At 42.3% G+C, this 15184-nt stretch overlaps 1 protein-coding gene across 1 annotated transcript; it reads right to left on the bottom strand.

The window, feature by feature from the left end:
• Positions 1-1913: 1913 nt before the first annotated feature.
• LOC145341019 (granzyme K-like) lies at positions 1914-11483 on the bottom strand. The gene is made up of 5 exons (XM_080185723.1): positions 11423-11483; positions 9495-9657; positions 7624-7765; positions 5284-5559; positions 1914-2213 (listed from the first exon to the last, which is right to left on the bottom strand). The coding sequence occupies exons 1-5, from the start codon at positions 11481-11483 to the stop codon at positions 2004-2006; spliced, it is 852 nt and encodes a 283-aa protein (XP_080041849.1). The 3' UTR covers positions 1914-2003.
• Between the last annotated feature and the right edge of the window lie 3701 nt (positions 11484-15184).

Raw genomic sequence — 15184 nt, 5'->3', positions numbered from 1 at the left:
ATTATGTAGGTTTTGTGAGGCCTCTCTACCAAACCCCCAGTACTCTCAGCTCAGCTGCACACAGCTGCTGATTGTGGAGGGAGATGTGTCTGTGGCCAGGCCTTTCAGAGCCTAGTGCACGTACCCCCCCTGCCTGTGCATGTGGGGCCTTCACGCATCACACATATCTCACTGCCCTGAACTTTCCCAATGCTACTGCTGGGGTTCCCTTTCTGTTGTTCAGCTGAGCTAACCCACATCTCCACCCACTCACTGACTGAACTCCCATGTGCTGAGGCACTTTTGCTCACTTGTGATTTCAAAGGAAATGGTCATTGTTCACTTCTTGGTCAGCTCCCTCCTCATTTCCCTTCCTCCAGTCACCCATATCCTTTCCTCAATAACTATGGGCCTCACCCCAGCCAGCATCATCTTCCACCGCCCCCACAGCCAGCCCACTGCCTGAACCATTCTTCTTCAGGAATGTCCAGGTGAATATACACATTATCTACCTGCCTGAACACCCCTCCCCATCCAGATTGATCACCCCAACCTCCTCCTTCCCACACTCTGTGTCTGCGTTTACCTCCGTTTCCCCATCAACCACCCTTGTCATCCCTTCTACTGATACCATCGCATCCTCACTCCCCCACCCTACTGACTCCCTTTGTCCCCCTCACACTTGCTACCCCATCAGCCCACACTGACTCTCAGTTTGCTCCCAGGAAGCAATCATTGACTCCACAAATTCTTCCCCTGCGCATTCACCTGGACATTCTTTACATTGTAATGCATGCAGGCACATATCATCACACATTCATTTAGCCCGGGAACCTAGTCCACTATTTAATTAGATCATGGCCGATTTGCATCTCAACTCCATTTACTCTGGCTTACTCCAATTCTTAGTCACTAACATAAATCTTTCTTGAAGATGGTCTCGATTATGACATCTGTAAGATCATCTGACATGTTCTTCTCATAGTGAGAAGTCTCACAACACCAGGTTAAAGCCCAACCAGTTTATTTGATAGTAAACACACAAGCTTTCGGAAATGCTGTTCATTCGTCAGGTGTGCGGAAAGTTCTGTCAGAGAAGGGCATATAAGAGCACACACAGTTTACAGAATACTGATTAGAATGTCAGTCCTTACAGCTAACCTGTTATTCATGATGTATTCCACATCATGTACTTCTTATGCCTGATGAGGGAAGCAAGGCTGTGCATTGGTGTCAATAGTTCTTTGGTGGTGATTCTATCTACTCCAGATCTCTTGCTGCTCTTTAGCTGGCGGGTGATCTTTTCTACCTTGTGCTGTGTTGGGGTTGTGCTGAGATGGTGACGGGTAGCATGCCGTGGGATGGAGTCAGGGACACTCACATTGAAAGCAGAGTCTCTGTTAAGCAGGCCTTCAAAGTGCTCCTTACAGAGGGAACTGGCTACCCCTTTGCTCTTGATAAGTATTTTTTTGTTCTTGGCCAGCAGTGAGGTGGGACCCTGGATGTTTGGGCCATAGGTGGTTTCAACTGTGTTACAGAATGTCAGCTTTCAGAAAATTCTGAGGAAAATTGGGAGATGGAGCAACCACACTATCTCACATCAGTTAGGATCTGGACATTAGCCCTTCGGTGTTTTGGAGAATTGTTAACTGTCAAATGGTAATTATGCGACTAGTGTTATAAGCTTCAGCCTCTGTTTAGAAGTTCAGTGGGTTACATGTTCTTTTGATGTAGAATCTCACAGCTTCTAACCTACGTTGAGCTTTCTGTAATACAAAACACGACTGCTCTGTTACTCAAATTTCACCTGAAAATCTCACTCACTGTCAAGAACAGCTCAACCCACTTTCACTATTCATAACCTCATCGGAGGACTAAAAGCTAACAAAATATGACCCAATTCACATTGAGAATTTCACATTTCAGCTGTTTATTACGTTTTATAATAGAATGCTACACAATGTACTGAAGGTACAGGGAAATCATGCTGAAACTTCCTGGGCAAAGCAATCCAAAACAAGTTATTAAAAGTAAAACGGAGTAGCAGGACTCTCAGCATTCTCAACAGCCGTCATATTGTAAGCTTGCACACCAATTATTTTCTGAATCCAGTCCAGGTATTTCTTTGAAATGAGAGTATAAATTCCAGGCTTTTTTTCTTTTGGTTTTTTAGGTCCGAATGACACAATCCCTGTATATGCACCTTTGCAAATTAAAGGGCCACCCGAATCACCCTGGAAAAGAGAAATGAGAAAGGGAGAATAATTATGTAGAATTGGCTACTTCTACACAACATAACTGTTTAGTTCCTCTGCCATTGCTTTGTTTCCTATTATTACTTCTCCAGCCTCCCTTACCAGGGGTCCAATGGCTATTTTTGCCTCTCTCTTACCTTTTATATATTGAAAAAAAACTCTTCCTACCTTTTTTTATATTACCAGCTAGCTTACACTCATATTCCATCTTCTCCCCACTTAGTGCTTTTTTAGTTGTCCTCTGCTCGCTTTTAAAGGCTTCCCAATTCTCTGGCTTCCCACTAATCCCTGCCACTTTGAATGCTTTTTCTTTTATTTTTATGCTGTCTTTGACTCCCCTCATCAGCCCACGGATGCCTCCTCCTCCGTGTAGCATGTTTCCTCCTCCTTGGGATGAATTTCTGTTGTGCCTCCAGAATAACTCTCAAAAACTCTTGCCACTGTCTTCCCTGCTAGGCTCCCTTTCCAATCAGCACTGACCAGTTCCTCACTCATGTCTTTGTGGTTACCTTCATTTAATTGTAATACCGTTGCAACTGATTCCAGCTTCTCCCTCTCAAACTGCAGGGTAAATTTGATCGTATTGTGATCACCGCTCCCTATGGTTCCTTCACCTAAAGTTCCTTAATCAAGTCTGTCTCATTACACATCACCAACTCCAGAATTGCCTGTTCCCTGGTAGGCTCTGTCACAAGCTGCTCCCCTGGTAGTCTAGAAAGTCCTAATGTAGGGACACTTGCTTGTAGCAGCTAATCATGATTAGGAATTGAATCAATAGAAGACATTCAGGATAGCCCAGATCATATGCCCATGTTTAGGTTGTTAATAAAAATTTTTTTTAAATCCCAAAATGCCTAGGGAACAATACTGCAAACCACTTCCCAGTCTGAAAATCATCCATCCAGCACTATCCTTTACTTCCTGTCACTTACCCATCCCTTCCCCTTATTAACATGGGCTTCAACTTCTCAACAAGCCACTGGTGATGAATGCTGTCTGAAAGCTTTCCACAGTAAAAAGTCTGACAACACCAGGTTTTAGTCCAACCTATTTGTTTGATAATATACTCACAAGCTTTCGGGGTGAGCCCCTTCGTCAGGTGAATGGAGAGTTCTGGCCTCAGACAGAGCATATAAAGCACAGACAGTTTAGAGATTACTGATTAGAATGCGAATCTTCTCCGGAGTCTTCAACATATCATTGATGAAGACGAACATCTCGCCAGGGCTATCCCCACACCCCCACTTCTTCCTTTCAGACAACCACACAACCTCAAACAGACCATTGTTCGCAGCAAACTACCCAGCCTTCAGGAGAACAGTGACCACAATACCACACAACCCTGCCACAGCAACCTCTGCAAGACATGCCGGATCATCGACATGGATACCATCATCACACGTGAGAATACCATCCACCAGGTACATGGTAAATACTCTTGCAACTCGGCCAACATTGTCTACCTGATACGTTGCAAGAAAGGATGTCCCGAAGCATGGTACATTGGGGAGACCATGAAGACGCTATGACAACGGATGAATGAACATCGCTCGACAGTCACTAGGCAAGACTGTTCCCTTCCTGTTGGCGAACACTTCAGTGGTCACGGGCATTCAGCCTCTGACCTTCGGGTAAGCATTCTCCAAGGCGGCCTTCACGACACACGACAGCGCAGAGTCGCTGAACAGAGACTGATAGCCAAGTTCCGCACACATGAGGACGGTCTCAACAGGGATCTTGGGTTCATGTCGCACTATCTGTAACCCCCGTGACTTGCCTGGGTTTGCAAAACCTCACTTACTGCACTGTCTGGAGACAATACACATCTCTTTAAACTGTGATCAGTGCTCCTTCCACTCACATTATCAGCCACTTCAGGTCTTGAACAGCAGGTTAGGTGTAAGGATTCGCATTCTAATCAGTAATCTCTAAACTGTCTGTGCTTTATATGCTCTGTCTGAGGCCAGAACTCTCCATTCACCTGACGAAGGGGCTAACCCCGAAAGCTTGTGAGTATATTATCAAATAAATAGGTTGGACTAAAACCTGGTGTTGTCAGACTTTTTACTGTGTTTACGCCAGTCCAACGCCGGCATACCCACATCATGAAAGCTTTTCAGGCATTCTTCTCGGCTCAGCTTGCTGTGTTGCTCTTTAGTAGGAGGTGTCACTTAGCTTGAGTTCTGGGTTGGGGCCATTTGAAACAGCCTAACAGCTTGCCTTTGTTATGTAGATCACAAACAATCCCTCTGGCATCCCCAGCAAAACCTTAGCAAGTCATTTTTAAATCTCTTACTTGCTGTTGATCACTCACAGGCTTTAAATAAGTTACTCTGAATGAAATTACAAACATTCTGGATCACTGGGTCTTCATCATGGGGCTCGAAATCCAATACTTTTACCAGTGGGCAGTATCTACATCGACCAAAACACTAATGATGGGAAGCCAACTTGATACAGGGCAAAGAGTTCTGGGAACACAGGAAATACAGGGAGGATGGATTTTAAGTTTTTAAGGCAAAGACAGATAGATTTTTGAATAGTAACGGAATTAAGGGTTAGAGTGAGCGGGCGGATAAATGGAGCTGAGGTTACGAAAGGATCAGTCATGATCTTATTGAATGGCAGAGGAGGCTCAAGAGGCCAAATGGCCTACTCCTGCTCCTAATTCTTATGGTTCTTCCATGATTAGGGTGACTTATATTTGTACAACTGTGGACCATTTGTTTATCATTTTTAAAAATTTGTTCTTGAGATGTGGATGTTGCTTCCAAGGTTTATGTCCATGCAAGTTACCCTGAGAAGGTGGTGTTAGTGGGCTACTTCCTTGAAGTACTTTTATGTTGCAACTGATGAGTGGTATCCTTGCCATTTCAAGGGCAAGTAAGAGTCAACATTGATGATGATGCGAGATTGGAGGTGCATAGAATGCATACTGGATAATGATGGCAGATTTCCTTTTGTAAAAGAAACTAGTGAATCAGCTGGGATTTTACAGACAATCCAAAAGCTTCCTAGTTACTGATACCAGCTAACACGGTATACTCACCATGCATGCATCTTCTCTGCCTTTGCGGTCACCAGCACAGATCATGTCCTGGGTTACCTCAGGTTTATGATTGTAATAATCCTTACTGTTGCATGTTTTACGATCTATTATAGATAGCTTCACTTCTTTAAGTGTGTCAGACGGAGATTTGGAGCCTACAGTTGTTATTCCCCATCCTGTTACTGTACAGCGTGTTCCATGTTTCACATCAGCAACCTTAGCTTTAGGTAGTTTGAGCAGTTTCACAAATTTGTTGATCTTTGCTTCATTGGACAGCTATGGGGCAATAAGAATGAATTAATATTTTTGCTTTTCGAAAAGTGAAGAGGTCCGTAATTTTCCTCTCGCAAGAAACCTGCTTTGCAAATATCTCCCCTCTAGGACTGAGTACTCTGACTTGGATTTGGATCAGTCAATGGTTCCAAGGGCACTGACTAATCTCTACTCTGGCTCTCCAGATGTTGTTTATCATTTATGGACTGTGTTGGCTATTGTTGTTCTCTGGAGGTTCACAACTCAGGTGTAATAGAGGTGCACAAAATTATGAAAGGTATAGATAGGGTGAACAGTGGGAAGCTTTTTCCCAGGTCAGAGGTGACGATCACGAGGGGTCACGGGCTCAAGGTGAGAGAGGCGAGGTTTAACTCAGATATCGGAGGGACGTATTTTACACAGAGGGTGGTGGGGGCCTGGAATGCACTGCCAAGTAGGGTGGTGGAGGCAGACACGCTGGGATCGTTTAAGACTTACCTGGATAGTCACATGAACAGACCGGGAATGGAGGGATACAAATGAATGGTCTAGTTGGACCAATGAGCAGCACAGGCTTGGAGGCCCGAAGGGCCTGCTTCCTGTGCTGTACTGTTCGTTGTTCTTTGTTCAGCCCAACCCAATTCACATCCAATTTCCACACAGCAACAATCATGGGGCAATCTGGAGCAAGATTCCTATTTAGTTAGTTTTCAATTTGCAGCCTGAGAGTGATTGAAATCATTTGTAGGAAAGTAACCACTATCCAAGCTGGCAGTAATTAACTTAAATCTGGGATTTTCCTGACCTGTGGGTGTGTGATCTATTTACTCTCTTCATCAACATGTAGATACTCATGTGTATGACCACTGGAATTCTACCGCCCCAAATTGGAGTGGGCAAGGGGCTGACAAAGCTTCATTGACCTCGGGCAGGATTTCCTGGCCTTGGTCAAGCAAGCCAGAAAACCCCTCCCTTGTACATATCTCCCAATGGCATTCTTTTTGCATAGTTTGAAGTATATACTGTTTTTTAATTCTTTTTAGACAGCCAAAGAAGGACTGCAGGAGTTGCGTAAAAAGCGACCAGTCGAACTCAAGTTTCATTACATTTTGGTTTAAAAACTTAACCATATGAGCCATATTTTGAATGGGAGCAGGTGTGGTGCTGGAAAAGGGTGGTGGGGTTTTGTTCAGAGGGCATTAAAGGCAATAATCCCAGGCTAATAATATGGTTAGAAAAATGCTAATAGAATTCTAGGTTCCATCACAAGAGATCTAGAAAATAAAAGGCAAGAGGTTATAATGAGCCTACAGAGAACATGAATAAGACTTCAATTAGAGAACTATGTACCGTTTTGAACTTCACATTGTAGGGAAGATAGGCTTAGAGAGAGCACTTCATCTGGAGGAAAGATATACACTCATCCAAAACAAGAATTCATAGCAACAGTCACTACGCTGGGACTGTGATAGCACGGCACCTTTAAGGGTGATCGTTTGTGAGTCACAAGACCCAACCATGACCTGTCAGAATGAAGTACGAAACCCTTGGCCTATGGAGTGTTATGGAGTTCACAGAGAGGTGAAACCCTCCGTGTAAGCCATGGAGTCGGTGGGGCAAGACCCGTGTCAGTGTTGAGCTCGTATATATAGTTTTTGCTGCTGTTGTTTAATAAATCACCATTGTTAAAGCTTCGTTGTTGTATAACCTTGCACTACAATAGTGGGTATAAATAGAAGCTATCAATATACATGACAAGAACGTGGTGACATGGTAGCACAGTGGTTAGCACTGCTGCTTCAAAGCTCCAGCGTCCTGGGTTCGACTCCTTTGTGGTTGATGCAGACTCAATGAGCCAAAGGGCCTCTTCCTGCACTGTAGGGCTCTACGAACTGTAATATTTTGAGTGCTTAAGTCTGATTTTTTGGCAATGTATCAATTGACAAAAAGCTGTTCCATAAACGTTATTCAAAGAGATTGAAGATGTGAAGCTGTAGGTTTTCAGTGAAATGATAAAATTTCTGCCTTTCTAAATTACAAGTTTCAAACACCACGAACAATCATGAATGAAAGAAATAAAGTTCATACTTCGAGCAGCATGATGTCATTTTCCACAGTTTTTCTATTGAAACCTTTGTGGGGATGTTGCTCCTTCACCGGAAGCTTTTGTTGACTCTTCTCATTCCGTGAGAGAGAATGAGCTCCAAGAACTACTCGAATAGATCCTTTGCTGAGTTTCATCAGAAAGAGAGATAATTATTCTTTACATTCATTAAAGAAGACAATTTTCAGAATTTTGTCAACCAAATAACAACCAAGTTCAGAAACAGTGAAAGAATATCAGACCAAACAAAATTAATCAAACCCCCCATCATTTGCTACTGTTTTCATTCCAGTCAAACATTGACTCTCGTAAAAGGCCACCTAGTTCAATTGGTTTATGCTGTGATAATACTCCACATGAACATGTTCTTCCCATCCTGGTTCCATATATTCCTTTTCCCTTCTCCTTCATGGATGCAAGGCTTCTGCATTTGATACAAACATACAGTAAGGCAGATTTTCCCAGTGGGCAGCATGGTGGCACAGTGGTTAGCACAGCTGTCTCACAGTACCAGGGACCTGGGTTTGATTCCCGGCTTGGGTCGCTGTCTATGTGCAGTCTGCATGTTCCCTGTGTGGGTCTCCTCCTAGTTTCCTCCCGCAGTCTGAAAGTTGTAAATGCGCCTAGTTTGGGGGCGTTTAAGAGGTCTGTGGACAGGTTTATGGACGAAAAGGGATTGGTTTAGGTTAGTGGGTCATTGTTGTTTTTTTTTAACTGGTCGGCGCAACATCGTGGGCCGAAGGGCCTGTTCTGCGCTGTAATGTTCTATGTTCTATGTTCTACATGCTGATTAGGTGCCTTGACCATGCTAAATTCTGCCTTAGCGTACCCAAACAGATGCTGGAGTGTGGCGGCTAGGGGATTTTCACAGTAACTTCATTGCAGTGTTAATGTAAGCCTACTTACAACTAACAAATAAACTTACTTACTTATTATTCTATTACGAAAAGCACAAATTGTGGGAAATCAGTAGTAGCTCAGTCAGTACCCATAAAGCTGATATTTTAGTGGAATATTCATCCTCAGATACTGACTGATCTATTTATCTACTCACCTGCTGTGCATTTCCAGAATTCTACCTCAGATTTGCAATCATTGCATTTGTTTATTTTGAACTCTAGTATAAGCTCAGCAATTTAGTTATTTGTAAAGAAAAGAGCAAACGTCGAATGTATGACTTTTAACAAGGGAATTAAAATAAAGTTCAAAACGTTAGTAAGGTACTTATTCCTGAAAACTAATGGAGTTCTACTGGTGAAAGGGAATACCACCTGGCTAATAATTTGGCCACGGCTGTGAAATCAGATGGTCATTCTTTAGTGTATATGCCACTGGTGCTCTGTCGCAGCATTAGGGGTGTACCTATGCTTAGCCCATTCAATGCCGGATTCTCTCAGCTGTTGGGATCTTTCGACCTTCAGGCATGGTGCAAGACAGTGAGAATCACTACCGATGAACCACCACAAGATTGATGGCCATGCTGGGGGGACATAGCTGGGTAGTGCCCATGTGGCAAGGCCCACTTGGGATACCTGCAGTAGGTTCTCTACTAGTAGGACATAATTAATAAATGAAATAATGTTTGCAACTGCAGAACTATGTAATTATTTTCCATCTGACAGCTGGATTGTATGAAAGTAAATGATAATATATTATATATACATGTACATTGTTTTTATATCATATCAAAGATTATACTAAAGAAATATATGCCAGTAACACAATTTTAACAATAATCTTGTGGCTACAGTGTTTGAAAGCGATTATTTTATGTGGGTTAGATGAGGGAGCTTTATAAATTTCAGTTAACAATCATTGCATAACTTCATGTATACATGTTTATACTATAACTCACAGTTTACAATGTGCTGCAGTCAGTACCCATCTATTTCTGATCAAAGTCCCTCCACACATATGTGTATAGTTGTTTGTTCCACTGTCAAATATTTGGATAGATGCCATATAAGGTTTTGAATGGGGTTTAACTTCATGGCCTCCGATAATTTCCGCACCATAATCTGTATTAAAGATATGTAGAAGATGTGAAAAAACTATTCATCCGTTGAAGCGCATACTGAATTAGCATATGTAGATTGTTACATGTGTGAGAAACCATATATTTACACTTTATACAATTTGTAATATAAGTAGGTCATTCAAATGAAGGTGAGGTGCCCTTGACATCAAGGCAGCATTTGACCAAGTGCTGAAGTCTATTAGGAATCAGGAGAAAATCTCTTCACTGGTTGGAGTGAAACCAAACAGGTCTCTGACAAAAGGTCATCCTGACTTGAAACTTTGGCTCTATTCTCTCTCTACACATGCTGACAGACCTGTTGAGATTTCCAGCATTTTCTGTTTTTATTTCAAACACAAAGGAAAATGGCTCTGGTTGTTGGAGGCCAATTATTCTAGCTCCAGACCATTGCTGCAGGAATTCCTTGAGATAGTGTCCTGGCCTAACCAATTTCAGCTACTTCATTATAGATCTTCCCTCATCATAAGGTCAAAAGTGGGGATGCCTGCTGCTGAATGCACAGTGTTCAGCTCAACTCTTATTCCACAAATAATAAAGTGATCTGTGCCCACACACAGTAATGGCTGGACACCATCCAGGTCTCCAGTTGTTTCTAGGTTCCTGTTACGTATCTATAAAACCAACTCTGAGAAGAGGCAGAAGAGCTCACTGATGAGCAATAGGAATGGTCCCTGGCAGGTTATACAAGAAAGGGACTGGGGTGGGGATGGGAAGGGGTAACAGGAGTTTTTCCCTTTCAAATCTCAAAGGCAATCCTTTAGCAGTTCCTTTATTGTGATATGATGCATATAAAGCTTTAACAGAGCACATCTTAGAATCAGAGAATCCCTACAGTGCAGAAGGGGGCCATTTGGCCCATCGAATCTGCACCGAACACAATCCCACCCAGGCCCTATCATCATAGCCACATGCATTTACCCTAGCTAGTGCCCCTGACACAAAGGGGCAATTTATCATGGCCAATCCACCGAACCTACATATCTTTGGACTGTGGGAGGAAACCAGAGCATCTGGAATAAACCCAGGTACGAGGAGAATATGCAAACTCCACTCACTCTGTGACCCAAGCCGGGAACTGACCCCAGGTCCCTGGTGCTGTGAAGCAACAATGCTAACCACTGTACTACCATGCCGCCTATTGAGGGTCGGTGGTGAGTTTGTGATGATAACAACAAGGGAAGGTGGGTTCTCCTGATCCTCTAGAATTCCTAAACAAAAACTTAGCTTTTCTTGTCCTCAGATCCACTTTCTAATTAGTTTGGCTTGGCAGGGAAACTGTCACAGCTCCCGGACTCTGGCCTCAGACTAGCATTACAGTCAGAGAGACACAATAATGAGACAAGGCTTTAAATGGGCTCCTAATTCCACATCACTTATTCTGCTTATCACTTATCAGACCATCGGACACTTATTTTTATCAGTAAATATTATCAAGCAGATTAATTAGACTGTTTCATAACAAAACATACATGTTTTCTCCATAAAATTACCTTAGATTTGTTAACGTTAGTTAAAAAATGTTTTTATACAGCCTAAAATGCCAAGTAATAAAGTACATTATAATGCAGAAAGTAGACATCTAGTGCAATAAATACAGAAAGGGATAAATGTTAATATATTAACAAATAAAACATTGAGAACTTGTTATAAAAATAACTAAGACACACTGATTATTAATTCAATATTATTTATGATAAATGCTACTACAAGCGCATCAAGTGTAAAAGTTACATTTTGTTACTTACAGGTTGGAGTTAAGGAGACAGCAATCAAAGAAATGAGCAGAGTACTTTGCAATGATTTCATTGTCGCTTCTACTATGATCACAAATGAAGTTTTCGAGTGATTTATAATAGCTCAAAGGGATGCGGTCTGTTCCCTTTGATGTCACTCTAAGGGGCTGAAACCTTTCGATTGTGAATTGATTCCATTTATGGAGAGCTACACAACAGCATCCGAGGCTGATCAGAGTATTGCAACACATACCAAGGCATCAATAACAGGCTACTGGTGTTTTAGTGAGGGTTCTTTCAGATTTTGGAATTGATGATTTATTTATGATTTGAATATTTCACTGCAATGTTCTGGTGATCCATGCGCCATACGTACCAGGATTCCGTTGCTTATGCAAACGAAATAAAGAAATTAATGAACACTGACTAAATCTGTGAAAATATTAATCACTTTGGTGTGGTTTACCTTCAAATGGCAGCTCTAAAAGAAGTCATAGATGCCAATAGTTTCAGTTGCATTCTGCTATATGTCTGCGTCAAACCATTGTTCATTTTCACACATTGAAGTGGAAGAAAAAAAGTGTTAAGAGGCTGATGAAGGAACAAATGATCAAACCTGTAGCCCACTAAGTACCAGGTCATTCAGTGGTCTGCAGTGAGTTAGTTGGAATTGTCTTAGAGCCAACAAAAAATGGTAAGATAATGGACTCACTCTCAGGGTTCTGTTTCTGTTTGGTATCCAATAACTCCAAGAATCAGGTCCACTATAATGCTGTGAACTATTTACATATCTAGTTGACTTAAAAATCAAGATGGGCTCAATGGTAGCCTCAATCTGAGAGACTTTTGCATTTGTTGAAGGTAGCCTCTGTTGGATGTAACTTTAGACTGAATGTCTATCTTCCCTATCAGATGGTCATATGTGAGCCAATGAAGAGCAGTGGGGTTCTCCAGGTGTCCTGACCAATGTTATGAAGCACTTTGGAACACTTTGAAATTGTAAAATGTGTTATCTAAATGCAATTCTTCCTTATGCTCACAGGTGAAGAGATCACACTTGCAGGCAGATAAGTTAACAAGATTGATAGAGGGCAAAAATGTCAGAGGCTGGGGTCTTCAATCACCCGTGGGCCAGAGGAGGGAAGGAGCTGTGTTTTGAAAATCGTGTGTCTGGTTGCCCTGTCAGTGTTTGTCAATTTCCAAACTGTTTTCTCCTCAGCTCAGCTGCAGTGCTTTGTAATTGCTTTCTTGGGCATTTCAGTGCACCTTGAAACTACTGGCCTCCTGTTTGCATTGCTGCTGCCTCTTTTATTCAGTAAGATATCAAAAGACTCCCCCTACTCCTTCATAGCTGCCATCTGTCTTTGATGGCGATGCACAGCAGGCAGTCCCCAACTCTTGACATAGCTTGACTCCATTAATTGTGCACTGAACTTGCTCAAGTGTGAGTGATGCAGGGATGCTACAGGGTCGAGACCCAGAAGTTTTCCGGCTGTCAGGTTCTCGAGCTTGGATTGAAGACCTAGCTCAGACATTCAGTAGGATAGATACTGAAAAATTATTTCCTCTGGTTTATGGATTCAGGGTAACAAGAGGTGACTTCAAAATTGATGCTAGAACATTTAAATTTTCACTTTAATGGTAGTGGGAACCGTGGAGCTCTCTCATACACAAAGCTGGATCAATTGAAATTTCAGAACTGAGATTGATTGATTTTTGTCAGTGAGGATATCAAGGTGTGGGAAGCCACTGTTTTGCTTTTTTTATGTGACATTTGTATAACATTTTCAACAGTATATTTTTGTTAACATTTTCACAGGGGATAAACCCCGCTGAATGCTTATTATGTTACAATGTTACATATACTGCTCTGCTCGTCACGTACTCTCAGTGTGTGATTTAGCTAACCTTGGCAGAAGAGCAATAACTCGTGCACCATGCATGGTCAGAAGTCCAGACTAATCAGCACTGACCACTTCATGTGATGTGTTTAATTAAGCAATGAATGTAAATGGGCGTTCTCTGGAGAAATGAATAATAATACTGTGTAAGAACAAAAGAAAGGAGAGGATTGGTAACATCCTGACCGTAAGACTGAGAGAGAGAGAGGGTGAGCAAGACTGAAAAGCCAGTGTACATCTGCATGTAAGAGATATTTTGAATGAATTCCTAGTACACTTGTCCAAGACCACGAGGTGTCAGTGAATTCTCGAATCCGACAGAGGGATGTGGCTTAAAAGTGGATGAATAGACATGAGGTACAGATCAGCCATGATCTAACTGAATAGGGGAACAGATGCAAGTCCAACGTCCATGAATGTGTTATACTTCTGGATAACTGAGTTACAGGGATAATTTCAAACAATTGTTTACCTGACAGATAGAGAAAAAGTGATGAATGAAAAAACTGAAATATATGAATATGTTTTGATTACTGCCTAACTCACGATTTATTGGTTTATTTCACATGATTCCGTTCTCTGCCATTTGCTATTAGGCTCATGGGTCATCTCGGCATCTCCTTCCAGAGCTTAGATTTTCACTTGTTTCGTTATGAGAACTGAATGCAATGTACAGTGTTCAGTATTCAAGTGGGACATAAAGTGGGAATGGGTAAAATGCTCTTTCTAAGAGTTGGTGCAGGCTGGATGGGCTGAATGGTCTCCTTCTGCACTGTAGGGATTCTATGGCAATAAATGAATACTTTGCATCTGCCTTTACCAAGGAAGAAGATGGTGCCACGTCGTAGTGAAAGGAGAGGAAATTGAAACTAATGGGCTAAAAATGAATAAACTGGAAGTATTAATTGGCTGGTTTACATAAAGTCAATGAATCACCATTGCATCATAGAATCAGACGGTGCAGAAGAGGCCCTTCAGGCCATCGAGTCTGCACCGACACATGAGAAACACTTGAACTTCCACCTAATCCCATTCATCAGCACTTGGCCCATAGCCCTGAATGTTATGATGTGCCAAGTGCTCATTCAGGTACTTTTTAAAGGTTGTGAGGCAACCCGGCTCTACCACCCACCCAGGAAATGCATTCCAGGCCATCACCTGCCCCCTCAATCTCCTGCCCCGCACCATGAATCTATGTCTCCTCTTAACTGACCCTTTGACTAAGAGGAACAGCTGCTCCTGATCCACTTTACCCATGTCCTCATAATCTTATATATACCTCAATCAGATCATCCCTCAGTCTTTCGTAGTGAAACGAAAACAATCCAAGCCTGTCCAACCTCTCTTTATAACTTAAATGTTCCATCCCAGGCAGCATCCAGGTGAATCTCCTCCGCACCTCTTCCAGTGCAATTACATACTACCAATAATGTGGCGACCAGAACTGCTCACAGTACTCTCGCTGTCGCCTTAACAAAGTCCTATGTAACTCCAACATGACCTCCTTCTTTTGCAATCTATACCTCGATTGATAAAGTTGTGACCCATCTGCCTTTTTTGCCACCCTACTAACATGCCTTTCTGTTTTCAGAGATCTGTGGACAAACACGTCAAGATCCCTTTGTTCCACAGAACTTCCTAGTGTCATGCCACTCATTGAATACTTGCTTGTCAAATTACGTAAGAACATAAGAACATAATAAATAGGAGCAGGAGTAGGCCAACTAGCCCTTCGAGCCTGCCCCGCCATTCAATAAGATCATGGCTGATCTGACGTGGCTCAGTTCCACATTCCCGCCCTCTCCCCATAACCCTTAATCCCCTCTCTTATCAAAAACCCATCAACCCGCATCTTAAAAATATTTAGCGAGGT

This window comes from Carcharhinus amblyrhynchos, chromosome 1, assembly GCF_965287045.1.
Source record: "Carcharhinus amblyrhynchos chromosome 1, sCarAmb.v2.hapA, whole genome shotgun sequence".
NCBI classification, from domain to species: Eukaryota; Metazoa; Chordata; class Chondrichthyes; order Carcharhiniformes; family Carcharhinidae; genus Carcharhinus; species Carcharhinus amblyrhynchos.
Note: the sequence above shows the minus strand (reverse complement) of the source record. Positions and strands in the feature narration are given on the sequence as shown.

What these genes read in the sequence shown, in the direction of transcription:
- LOC145341019 (XM_080185723.1), bottom strand. Translation starts at nt 11,483, where the DNA reads ATGAAATCATTGCAAAGTACTCTGCTCATTTCTTTGATTGCTGTCTCC. An exon ending in ATGACATCATGCTGCTCGAA is followed by an intron (nt 5,560 to 7,623) that starts GTATGAACTTTA and finishes ATTGCCCCATAG; the next exon opens with CTGTCCAATGAAGCAAAGAT. An exon ending in GCAGAGAAGATGCATGCATG is followed by an intron (nt 2,214 to 5,283) that starts GTGAGTATACCG and finishes TCTCTTTTCCAG; the next exon opens with GGTGATTCGGGTGGCCCTTT.